At 44.7% G+C, this 13,729-nt stretch overlaps 1 protein-coding gene across 4 annotated transcripts in view; it reads right to left on the bottom strand.

The window, feature by feature from the left end:
* Positions 1 to 13,729, bottom strand: part of zfyve27 (zinc finger, FYVE domain containing 27) — a 167,985-nt gene that overhangs the window by 147,144 nt on the left and 7,112 nt on the right. For all 4 annotated transcript variants that reach the window (XM_038821899.1, XM_038821898.1, XM_038821897.1 and 1 more), the window contains exons 2-3: positions 4,927 to 4,997; positions 2,616 to 2,802 (exon numbers count right to left, since the gene is read on the bottom strand). In XM_038821899.1, the coding sequence (XP_038677827.1) occupies positions 2,616 to 2,802; positions 4,927 to 4,975 (236 nt within the window). In that variant the 5' untranslated portion in view covers positions 4,976 to 4,997. The remainder of the gene's footprint in view (positions 1 to 2,615; positions 2,803 to 4,926; positions 4,998 to 13,729) is intronic.

Raw genomic sequence — 13,729 nt, 5'->3', positions numbered from 1 at the left:
GTTCGATTCCCACGTTGGGTAACTGCCTGTGTGGAGTTTGCACTTTCTCCCAGTATCTGCATGGGTTTCCTCTGGGTGCTCCGGTTTCCTCCCACCGTCCAAAGATGTGCAGGTTAGGTTGATTGGACATGCTAAATTGCCCACTAGGTTGAGGTTACAGGGTGGGGAAAATGGCCTGGGTAGGATGGTCTTTCAAAGAGTTGGTGCAGACTCGATGGGCCGAATGGCCTCTTTCTGTACTGTAGGGACCCTATGATTCACAGGCCATCAAATGAGGGAGCGATCCGACCTGTAGCTCCCCAGCTTCTTGAGCTGGGAATTTAAAGTAACTAGTTGGCTGCCAGCCAAGTGCATCAAGATGAGTCATCATTGGTCCAAACCAAGCAACACATCTCACCGGGGTGAGGGGTCCTGATGTCAGACCAACTAGCACATTTGCCGGGGGTGTCCCGCTTATTTTAAAATTAAAAGTGCAGTTCATCTGAAAAGGCATAAATCCTGGCAACTGTCCAGGCACAAAAATTATAACAGCAACAAATAACAGAAAATAATGGAATACACAAGGGTATACAGGTGGATCCTTACACAAGAGGCATATATAGTGCCATTCATTTAGTAAATGTCCCAAGTCAGCCTTTACTCAAGAGTTCTAAGAAGAACTGTTTCTGCTTTCGTGTTGACTATACATAAATCTGCAGCTTCCATGACGGAACAACAGAAAGGCAGAATTAATAGGAGCGGGGACAAAGGTGGAACAAGTGAAGGGTGAAACAGGCAGACAAAGCAAGCACTCTGTTGCACACGTGGTTTTAAAACAAACGAACAAACAAGAGCAACCTTTCCTCCCCCATGACAGCTTTTAAGAATTTGACAGCATGACATTGTGTTTAAAGGAAATGGTTGGGAGGAGTTCAGAACAAAAGGTCATTAACCACCCATTTCCTCATCTAGCTGAAACCAGGATGCAACGTGACCAGTTTACGTCTGACAGCAACCATTGTACACCAGTGGTGCCTCCACATACAAGTCCCAGTATCGCCTGCTCCACTTAATTTACCTGATTTAATTGATTTTGGCATTGTATTCCTACTTAACGATGTTAATTAATTGGTTAATTCTAATTATTAGATAATGAAAACTCTAAAAACTCTCATTTCTTTTTTTACACGCACATTTTTGCATAAAAAGGGTGTGCATTCAAAAACTGCTGTTCATAAGGCACAGAAATCCTCCAAAAACAAGTATCTTGTCCTTTTGGCCTTTGTAGGTGTTAAGGCAAATACTCAGAAGCCTCTCAAGTCAGTTAGAGGTTACATTCAATATTCATTAATTTGCATATACTTCTTTGGATACTTGCCACCCTTTGCCTGCTCCAACAACACTTAAAGCTTGACACCATTTGTCCCACTTGATCCACAAACATTCACTCCCTTCAAGTCCGAAGAACAGTGGCAGCTGTGTACACCATCTACAAGATGTACTACAGGAACTCACCCAATGCTCCTTCAACAGCATCCTCCAATCCAAGGACTTCTACCATCTAGAAGGACCAGGGCAGTAGGCACATGGGAACACCACCACCCTGAAGTCCCCCTCCAAACCACCCACTATGCCGATTTGGCAATACATTGCTGTTCCTTCCCTGTCACTGGGTTAAAATCCTGGCACTTTATCCCCAAGAGCACTGGGGGTGGTCCTACGCTCAGGGTCTGCAGAAGCTCAAGGCAGCTCACCACCACTTTCCCAAATGGCCTAGCCAGCGACGCCCACATCCCAACAGTGAATTTTCAAAACTAACGGAACTGCAGTATTACTATTTATCTACCAAAGAGCAGCAGCCTCAGGAATAACCCTTTTCAAAACCACATAAAGCAACAGAACAACGCACCCACAAAAAGCCTGTAGCTTTTGACCAATGGTACATAGTTTGAATGCATCTGTCATAATGAGGGGAAAGAGACTCAATAGACTCACAACTCAAGGTATGGGTTCAAGCCCCATTTGCAAAAACCGGAGCACAAAATTCCAGGCCGATCACACTCCCTGGACTGTACAGGAGTGCTGTGCTGTCAGAGGTGCCGACAAACTGCCCACTCAGGTGGATGTGAAAGATGTAAAAAGGATGCATTCAATCAGCAAGGGAGCCCTCCCCATTTCCCTGGCCGATGTTCACCCTACAACCAGCCCCCGTTTCCCTGACCAATGTTCACCCTGTAACCAGCATCGCCAAAACAGATGATCAAATCATTGTCTTATCGCTGTGGGACCTTTGTGTGTGTGAATTAGCTGGTATCACTTTTTAAATTCTTTCCTGGGGTTGAGCATGACACTGGCAAGGCCAACATTTATTGGTTTGTTAGGCCATTTCAGAGAGAAGTTATGTTGAGAATCAGCCTTATTGTTGTGGATCTGCTATCACGTGTAGGCACAGACCAGGCAAGGATAGCAGACCTTTTACCCTAAAGCACATTAACCGACCAGATGGGCCAGGTTGCCTGAACTACAACAGTGACTACATTTCCAAAGTACACTATTGGCTATAAATTGCTTTGGGGCATCCTAAGGTACAATATAAATACCATCAACACACTATCACCAAACTGAGATAAACTCACAAAGTTTTGATTTCTACCAGAGCTTCCTGTCTGGTGATTTTGACCTTCTGAAGATCCTCCCTCCGGACACTGTGACTTTTCCGTCTTGCGAGGGCCTGCTCAGTAAGCTGCTCTTGGCAGCAAACCTGCAAATACCCAAGTACAGCAGGGGTGGAGATAAATAACGCAAGCAGGATGAACCAGCCAGCTGTAGAAGAGAAAACAAGACCATGAATGACCACTAATAATGGCAAAGAAAAAACTGTGTGGGAACTTTGCACTCAAATGGAGGGATGTTTACTGGTAAGATGAGGAACATTTCCAGGCAGCCTGTGTCAGCACCAAGTACTGCCAGATGGGTTAGATACAGAACTCTTGTGCTCCAAATAAGCATTCGCAGATCAGGTAGAACACGATTACTTGCAAATAGCCCTAATAAATGAATAGAATTTCTACCATCATTCTCCTAATCTCATGCATGAACCTTGGAGAAAAATTAGAAGCAGCCATCTTGGAGATTGTTCTGGAGCAGTGATGGGCAACCTAGTGAATGGGCGGCATGAGTTGCCTTCCTTCATCTCAGTGGGCCATATATTGAAATGGGGCATTTTCACTATGACCTTTGACTAAGATGGAACACATACCGAATATTTCATAGAGTTACAGAAAATGCTTAATTATTCATATATTAATAGAATTGTTGTCAACTTCAGGTGGTAAAAACAAAATAAATATTGACACTTGATTGGATGCAAAGAGAGTGCAGAGCTCTCACAGGCAATGTTATGTGCAATCAGCGCACACCTCACTCCACGTGCCCTTGCTTCTGTTACACCAGTAGGAAAAGAGCTACGTGGATGGAAACCAGTGGAATGTGGAAACAATCAACAAAATGCCTTGTGGGCCACACTCAGAACCCTGATGGGCCACATGTGGCCCCCGAAGCCGGAAGTTGCCCACCACTGCTCTGGAGTCTAGGATTTTGATCAATCTGCTGTCAACCCGTACCAGCCTCCCCGGACAGGCGCCGGAATGTGGCGACTAGGGGCTTTTCACAGTAACTTCATTGAAGCCTACTTGTGACAATAAGCGATTTTCATTTTTCCATTTCAAGCAACAGCGGTAGATTCCAATGTATCTTTCCATTGGAATAGAGTCCTGTAGTGAATCACTGTGATATTTCAATCAACTAGAACAGACTGGGGTCTTAACCAACACAGGCACTAAAGAACATCATAACAACATTAAAAAAAATAGGAGCAGAATAGGCCATTGGGTCCCTCGAGTCTGCTCTGCCATTAAATATAATCACGGATGATCTGATCGCGGTGTCAACTCCACTTTCTTCTTGAGTGCTTTGGAGATTGAAAATCTGCCTCACTCAGCCGTACATATTCTCAAATGACCCAGTCCCTCTTGCTCTCCGAGGTGGAGAATTCCAAAGATTAACGACTCTCTCTGAGAGACGTTATTCCTCATTGAGGAAATGAACAGAAAGGCATAATGGGTAGTTAGGCCAAGTTAGGAGTAAAATTTTACTGCAGTAGAATAAGGAGTTAGGTTAGTGGACTTTTAAACATCAACTGGGATTCAAGGAAGAGGGGGATGGGCAGCCACTAGGATCATTTCTTTGTTGCAAGGGATACTGGGAAAAGGGGCCTCAGGCCAGGTTAAGGAATGTGGGGAAAGCCTATGGGAGCTTTGCATTTGCACCGTTGCCTTATTTGGCCGTATGTCTGTGAAACTTGATGCAACTTGAATGTATATGAAATGAGATGTTTTGTCCCTTTGTCTGCACTCTGGCTGTTGAAGATTCAGGAGACATGGTTGTGTCCTGCTCTCCCATTAGAGCGAGTCACCCAGCTAGCTGGTTAAAATAAACAATAATTGATACCTGCAAATCCGTCTCAAATTTTATTGAGACCAGACTGACAGCAAAAGAATCAGGATTGTCATCATCCCCATCTTAAATGGGACACCCCTTCAGCATGATGGGCCAAATGGCCTCCTTGTCTGCTATAGGATTCTATAATGGTGAAACGTGAATTCAATACAAATCTGGAATTAAAAGTCTAATGATGACCCTGGAACCATTGTCGTAAGAACCCATCTAGATCACTAATGCACTATAGGGAGGAAAATCTGCCACCCTTACTTGGCCTGGCCTACAAGTGACTCCAGATCCACAGCAATGTAGTTAACTCTTAAAACGACCTTAAAAGCCAGAGCAATTAAAAATGGGCAATTAATGTTGGCACAGCCAGCGATGCCCACATCCCAAGAATGAATAATTTTTAAAAAAAAACTTTGATATTAACCATTCCAATCTTACCTTCGGTAAGCATCAGGAATAACACATTGATCGTGACACAACACAACATGGAGCATTTGGGCGCCTTCCACCTGAAAAATAGTAAGCTTGATTAACAATTCTGGCAGCATCCAACTAAAAATCCTTTTGCCCAAATTAGTAAGTGCCTTAGTAATATGGGGACATGTAGACTGCAGCTACATGCCCAAGAACAGGAGATGTAATTTCATTGAAGCAAAGTTGGAAACATATAACAAATCAAATCATAGAAACAAAGCAGCACAGGCAGAAATTATTTGACCCCTCGGCCGGTGACAGCCCGGTAAATTAGTTATACGATTGGTCCCACTCCCCTGCTCTTTCCCTATAACTCTGCTGATTTCTCCTTTTTGAGCTTTTATCCAAATTCTTTTTGAAACTTATTACTGAATCTGCTTCCACCTTCTTTTCAAGCGGTGCATTTTATTTCATAACTCACTGCATAAAATAAACATCAGCATCTCCCCTCTCATGTTCCTTCACCAATTACGTTAAGTCCTCTGGTTCTCAGCCCTTTTGCAACTGGAAACAGGTTTTCCCTATTTACACTCAATCAAATATCATAATTTTTTTTTAAAATAATTTTTATTGAAAAATTTTGTATTTATATAACAACGAACAGCAATAAAATACCAACAATAACAATAACAGTCATAAACATTTGCCCAACCTCAATGAACAACAAAACATATTAACAACAAATTAAATTAACACAATATTAAGTTAAATAACCATAGAAAGAAATAAAGAACACTCTCCTTCCTCTCCCCCCCCCCCCCCCCCCCCCCCCCCCCCCCCCCCCCACCCAGGTTGCTGCTGTTATTGACCAAGATACCTATCTTTGAGTCAGAAAGTCCAGAAAAGGCTGCCACCATTTATAGAACCCTTGTACTGATCCTCTCAGGGCAAATTTGACCCTCTCCAATTTTATAAATCCCGCCATGTCACTGATCCAGGTCTCCACACTTGGGGGCCTCGCGTCCTTCCACTGTAGCAAGATCCTCCGCCGGGCTACTAGGGACGCAAAGGCCAAAACACCGGCCTCTTTCGCCTCCTGCACTCCCAGCTCCGCCGCAACTCCAAAAATCGCGAGTCCCCAACCTGGTTTGACCCTGGATCCAACCACCCTCGACACCGTCCCCGCCACCCCCTTCCAGAGTTCTTCCAGTGCCGGGCATGCCCAGAACATATGGCCATGATTAGCTGGGCTCCCTGAACACCTGGTGCACCTGTCCTCACCCCCAAAGAACCTACTCATCCGAGTCACAGACATATGGGCCCGATGCAGCACCTTAAATTGGATGAGACTAAGCCTCGCACATGAAGAGGAAGAGTTAACCCTCTCCAAGGCATCCGCCCAAGTCCCATCCTCTATCTGCTCCCCTCGTTCCCCCTCCCATTTAGCCTTCAGCTCCACCACTGACGACTCCTCCACCTCCTGCATTACCTTAGAAATGTCAGACACCTTCCCCTCTCCGACGCACACCCCCGAAAGCACTCGGTCCATCGCCCCCCGCCAGGGCAGCAAAGGAAATTCCTCCACCTGTCGCCTAGCAAACGCCTTTACCTGCAAGTATCTGAACATGTTCCCTTGGGGGGAGCCCAAATTTATCTTCCAATTCCCCCAGGCCCGCAAACCTCTCGCCAATAAACAGGTCCCTCAATTTACTGATGCCCACCTTATACCACCCCCTAAATCCCCCATCAGTGTTCCCCGGGATGAATCGATGATTTCCACCTAATGGAGCCTCCATTGAGCCCCCCGTTTCCCCCCTATGCTGTCTCCACTGTCCCCAGATTCTTTGGGTCGCCGCCACCACCGGGCTCGTGGTATACCTCTTAGGGGAGAGCGGCAACGGCGCCATTACCAAGGCACCCAGGCTCGTACCTCTACAAGACGCCATCTCCATTCTTTTCCATGCCGCCCCCCCCCCCCCCCCCCCCCCATCACCCATTTACGCACCATTGACACATTGGCCACCCAATGGTACCCCAAAAGGTTGGGCAGCGCCAGACCGCCTCTATTCCTCCCTCACTCCAGGAAAACCCTCTTCACTCTCGTAAACATCATAATTTTGAACACCTCTATTAACACTTCCCTAACCTTCTCTGCTCCCAAGGAGATGTGGGATCATCATCCTGTGACTCCACATTAGAAACTGCAATGAGGGAGATATCTGACTAGAAGACGGGAGAAAGTTTAACGGTAGATATGCCACTCTCAACTGAAAAGCCTTTGTTCAACAAATACATTTTCAAAATGGAAAAACAGTACTACCCAGTGCCTTGTTCTGGACATGGCATCTTAATTGTCTTCTGATTTTTCTACACAGTATAGGCTTTTAAAATTTAAATGCCATAAAATATTGCAAATTATAATAAAGTTAAAGAAACACGAGGAGATTTATATCTATTACATCTGAACATTAAAATTGGCATCTAACTACTCCTAAAAAAAAATGTATTTACTGTCCCAGGTTCGATTCCCCGCTGGGTCACTGTCTGTGCAGAGTCTGCACATTCTCCCAGTGTCTGTGTGGGTTTCCTCCGGGTGCTCTGGTTTCCTCCCACAGTCCAAAGATATGCAGGTTAGGTGGATTAGCCATGATAAATTGCCCGTAGTGACCAAAAAAGGTTTGGAGGGGTTATGGGGATAGGGTGGAAATGAGGGCTTAAGTGGGTCAGTGCAGATTCGATGGGCCAAATGGCCTCCTTCTGCACTGTATGTTCTATGTAACGATACCTCGGAAATATACTTTACACCCACAAACCATTTATTGGAAATTCACATTAATCCAGGAGGGAAGTAACTTCGAATACAATAGGCTCATTATCCTGCCCATCAATCCAAAAGTCCTAAAGGTGCTGGGTCAGTTTATACCAGTAAAGGTGCATTCATGTCACAACTGCAGCACCAGCAGCAAGTGGCAAAGGGGAGATGAAGAGATTCCCAATTGTGCAGCAAGTTATGATGATTTGGAATACGCTGCCTGAAAGGTTGGTGGAAGAATATTCAAGAGTAAGTTCCAAAAGGGGACTGAATGTATAATCGAAAAGGAAACAATCTGCAAGGCTATGGGGAAAGAATGACGCAGGAGACTAATTGCATAGCTCTTTCAAAGAGCCAGCATAGGCAGAATGGGTTGAATGGCCTCCTTCTGTGCCGTGAAATTCTGTAATTATTATAAATGTAGTCTAAATCTGAAATCCGGTCCAACCTAAACCCTCAAAGCGGAACTGGATTCTCTGGTCAGACCTCTTTTCAAGTTAGCTTGGACTATGACACTGGTCTTACATTCTCTAAGTTCAACCTCAACACTTTAAAGATCTAAAACAAAATGAAATTGAGGAAGTTCAAAACTAATTCAAGCCAAGTGGAAAACTATTAAACAAATTGACTAATAATTCGGAAATAACCAACTCTCAATGGAAGGCGCGGCATTGGACTAATCCTTTGAAACTGAGGGACAAGCTGTAAAATTAGGAAATTTTGTAGCAAGCTTCACCTTAGAACATAGAACAGTACAGCACAGAACAGGCCCTTCGGCCCTCAATGTTGTGCCGAGCCATGATCACCCCACTCAAACCCACGTATCCACCCTATACACGTAACCCAACAACCCCCCCCCCTTAACCTTACTTTTTTATTAGGACACTACGGGCAATTTAGCATGGCCAATCCACCTAACCCGCACATCTTTGGACTGTGGGAGGAAACCGGAGCACCCGGAGGAAACCCACGCACACAGGGGGAGGACGTGCAGACTCCACACAGACAGTGACCCAGCCGGGAATCGAACCTGGGACCCTGGAGCTGTGAAGCATTTATGCTAACCACCATGCTACCCTGCTGCCCCTTGTGAATTATGTTTTGAGTAACTGTCAACAAATGGGAGGTAGAGAAGCATTTCAAGCAAGTCAATCTACGTAAAGCATGTGGCCCAGATCCGATCAGCAGAAACATGTTTGAGGAACGTGCTCATCAGTTGGCAGTGCCTGTCCCTCCGGTCTTTCGGAAATTATTTGACAGGTATACTGTTCTTTCTGTTGGAAATCAGTCATCATGGCCCCAATTGCTGATAAGTCACAACCTATTGAGTTGAATGATTGCTAAACAGTTAAGTATCAACCACATTACTGTGGGTCTGGAGTCACATGTCGTTCAGATCAAGCAAGGATGGCAGATTGCCTTTCCTAAAAATGTTTTTATTTCAAGTACATTATGTCAAAACATTTTGAGGCAAACTGACTGATCAGAATGAAAGCAAATTCTTGCAAATGCTGGAATCTGAAAGAAAAACAGAAAATACTGGATAGCAGGCCTGACAGCATTTGTGGAGCGAGCTAATGTTTCAAGTCATCCAGACTCCTAATCCATCCGATTCAACAGCACAAAGATTAGATCAGGGTTTTTGAACCTGCAGGTAGCAATCGGTCACAGTGTTCATGACCGTGGGAGAAGCGTCCAACGGCCACGACCGGCTTTTAAGAATGATCATCGCGAAGTTGAGAATAATGGCCGTTACCAGCTTTTAAACGTGAACGATGCAGTCTTCCTGCCAGATGTGGCGGCAGAGAGCAGGTCACGTGCCGGGCACGTACATGGCTTTACGTTCGTGGCTTTGGCGCAAAGTCACAGAGGAGAGATTCCTCCATATTCTAGCTGTGAGGACCATGAAGAACTGAAGGTGGATCTTTTTGTTATAAGGAAGAGAGGGCCATAAACAGGTCAGAATCTCACAACTGAAACTGCTGGAGACAGCTGCACAGGACAGTCCGCAGCAGGACAAAGCAGGGCTAGTATGAGCTGAATAAAGAGCTCCAGGGTCTCTGGTCACTAAGAATAAACTGAAATCAGGAACAAAGCAGTATAAAAGGTGATTTCGAGGTATGGCTTTGTTAATTGTGCCAATTCAAATCAGGATGCAAAACCCATGTGTGTTATATGCAGGGAAGTACTGGCAAATGAGAGTTGGATGCTAACCATGTCTTACTTTGCAGACATCTTTTCAATTCTAAACAAACTGAACATCAAACTGCAAGGGGAGGATGATGATTGCTTTCAGCACTGTGAAGAAATAGATGTTTTCCAGAAGACATTGAAAGTTGGCAAGTACGAGTACAAAGCCAAAACTACATTTTCCCATACTGCTACGACACATCAAAGAAAATAGTGTTCGCAAGGGAACTGCCAATAGACTGGCAAGCTTTATTCAGTCGCACCTGGCTGCGCTGATCAACAGTTGTTGTTGCTACTTTCCAGAGGAGAGATGTCAGATTTTGAAAGAGAAGAGGTGGGCCATAAATCCTTTTGACAACACAAAGAAACCGGCTGAACTCTGTCCCTGATATGCGCATTTCCCTCTCCTCCAGTGAACCTGATTGGAGTGTGATTGTGAGGACCAAGCAAGCTCGCTCACCTGTCACATTGACAGTAAGCGAAAATGATGTGTTGCGAAGGTCGGCCGGTGTGGGTCGGGAAGGTCGGCCTATTGGCAAAAGTGGGTTCCTGGAATAAAAAAGTTTGAAAAAAACTAGATTCGGCAACCATGCTCACATTACCTTTGCTGATTTCTCTTCAGCTTTTAATACCATGCAATCTCTCAAGCTTATCGAAAAACTGAAAAAAACCTTAATGTCAATCCTACACTCATACTTTGGATCAGTGATTTCCTTCATAACAGGACCCAGTTGGTGTTAGTCCCCAGGATTTACTCAGAGTCCATGTTAACAATACTCAATCTCCTCAGAGCTGTATACAGTCACCTTTACTTTCCATCCTCTCGTACAAATGGCCATTAATCAGAGTACACATCATCAGCATACTGGAGATTGTTATGGTTTTTGAGAGACCCACAAGGAATAACAAAGTAAACTATAGGACCTGAATGGCTAAGTTGATAAAATGGTGCGATAACAATTCTCTTAAACTGAACAAAGAACCAATTATGAACTTTAGGAAAAAGCCAGTTAATGGTATTGTTCCACTGAAGATTCATGAGGAGGGCATTATTAACTACAAGTACCTAGATGATAAGTACGGATGCGGTGGCCAAGGGACACACAATTATATTACCTCAGAAAATTAAAATCCTTTTGAGTAGATCCTACAGTCGCGTAACCCTTCTACATAGCTGTATTTGAGAGTGCGATCCTTTTCCGGTGTTTCGCCTGGAACTGCTGTTTTAGGAAAGCAAGCTCTTTGAGGGTACAGAGATTATTAGACTAGACAGGAAGATTGTTTGATGAGCAGATCTTTCTTAATGACTTTGGTGAAAGTAAAGAATGTTATGAACACTGAGAATCACCCCTTAGCTCAGCAATATTCCTGGTTGTGTTCAGGGAAAAGTTACAATCCCTCAGATGCAGCACAAATAGGTTCCCGAGCTAGTTTAAGCCCTTTTTGATCAGAACTTTTAACGGGAACTGATGTATGGACGAGGTAGGTTGGGCTCACTGACTGATCATTTTAATGCATTGGAATAGTTTTTAAATACATGTTTCTTTGAAGTTAGATGTGTGATAGGGTAATTTTCTTTTGTTGTTATTACTCATTCAAAAGTGATTCTTTTTAACTGAACACACTGTACAAGGAATAAATTTCCATATGGATAATCAAGTGAAATTGATTCATAGAATCATAAAATTTACAGTGAAGGAGGCCATTCAGCCCATCGTGTCTGCACCGGCCCTTGGAAAAAGCACCCAACTTAAGCCCACGCCATTACCCTATCCCCGTAACCCAGTAACCCCACTTAACCTTTTTGGACACTAAGGGCAATTTAGCGTGGCCAATCCACCTAACCTGCACGTTTAGACTGTGGGAGGAAACCGGAGCACCCGGAGGAAACCCACGCAGACACGGGGAGAACGTGCAGACTCTTCACGACAGCGACCCAAGCCGGGAATCGAACCTGGGACACTGGAGCTATGAAGTAACTGTACTAACCACTGTGTTACCATGTTGCCCCGGTTGAAGGGTTGATGATTGATTATTCTCCATATAAATAATTTGGGACATAATTATCAATATGTACACCACAATTCCCCTACCAGATGTTTAATTTATAAATTCAGAGGGTTTTAGGCTCTTCATGAATATAAATCACCACATTCCTTGATTTGACTGAAGCTTCCAAAATATTAAGGAGAGCTGGTACAGAGAAACTATTAACACTGGTCAGGGAGTCAAGGACCAGGAGCCAGGTCTCTCAGCAGTAAAGCTACAAAACATTCAGGTGCAAAAGGTGGCTTTGGAACTCTTCTGCAAACACCAGTTTGCCAAAGTCAGTTGTTAATTTTAAATAAAAGATTGATCAATTGTTGTTAACCTAGGGTATTTTCAGTTTTGAAGCTCAAGTGCAACGGGGACAAGACAATGAGGCTGGTCGGTAGTTTGGGGTTTTTGCGTGCCTTAGCTGACACCAAACATATTAAGGGATGTGGGGCAATGAATCATAGAACTAGTAGAATTTACAACGCAGAAGGAGGCCATGCGGCCCATCGAGTCCATACCGCCCCCTGAAAGAGCACCCTACCCAAGCCCACACCTCCCTCTCATCCCCTCTAATCCAGCAACCTCACCTTAATGTGACCAATTCACCTAACCTGTACATCTTTGGACTGTGGGAGGAAACCAGAGCACCCGAAGGAAACCCACGCAGTCATGGGAAGACCTCCGCACAGAGATCACCCAAGCCGCGAATCGCATTGTGAAGCAACAGTGCTAACCACTGTGCTACCATGCCACCCATGGCTGAAATAAACTGGGAGGCTTCCCAGTAGCTCTGCTTAAGTGGCCCATTGCCAACCAAGCCAGCAGGAGAATACGGTATTATCTTTAAGAAAGGAGTCACGTGTGAGACACTATTGAGCGATTCCTAGAGAAGGCATTTAATCAAAATGCATACAGATAAAAGGGGACTATTCAGGCCACGTCCCGATTCCAAAATGGACATTCGCAAAGAGTACAGGGAAAATTGGACAGTACTAGGAAAACAAGCAGGTGCAAGGTTTGCCTGTGGATTGGAACTTCCATCTCCCAGACAGAACTGATACAACAAGCCATTAGTATAGTAGTGAGCTATCTCCGGGGACAAAAGAGAAACATTTAAACAATCGGTGCCAGGGCAGACTCCCCGGCGTCAGTGGGGACTAAAACAAAGGCAGGCCAACGGTTACCAAGGGCCCGCCCAGTGATCCAGGAACGGCCCCTTCATTGGAGAGAATTGATACAAATGATTGGGACATGGTTCAATTAATTGGGACCAAGTCTAGGATCCGCCCAGAAAGGCGCAAAACCCTTTGGGGTATAAAACAGAGCCCCCAAGGTCAGAGCGCTCTCTTAAGAACTCTTGAACTCTTCTTCTTCACCTTGGCATTTGGCTCTCAGCGACGAGAGGCCCGCCAAGCACCAGCCAAGTAAGTCTAAGGTCAACGCACGCTACGAGATAGGCGCTCCTAGCTACTATTCTATACCAGTTCGAAGCCAGTAGTATCAGAAGCGGACAACGGTCATTGTTCCTCTGACTGAGTTGGCGCCCAAAGCCAAGTACAGGCTTCTAGTAGTAGTTACAGTTTAGTGAGTAGAGTTTGTGCATGAGTAACAATTGACTGTGTGTAAATAAATGTGCATTGATTTCAAACTTACTAACTGGTGTATCGAGTCATTGATCAGTATTCGGTTTTGAACCTTGTGGTGGTATCGGAAAGATACCTGGCGACTCTTGAGCAAAGGTAATTAAAACAGAGCAAATTAAGGAAAGCATAACGAGCAACATTTGGT

This window comes from Scyliorhinus canicula, chromosome 16 (assembly GCF_902713615.1).
Source record: "Scyliorhinus canicula chromosome 16, sScyCan1.1, whole genome shotgun sequence".
Classification (NCBI taxonomy): Eukaryota; Metazoa; Chordata; class Chondrichthyes; order Carcharhiniformes; family Scyliorhinidae; genus Scyliorhinus; species Scyliorhinus canicula.
Note: the sequence above shows the minus strand (reverse complement) of the source record. Positions and strands in the feature narration are given on the sequence as shown.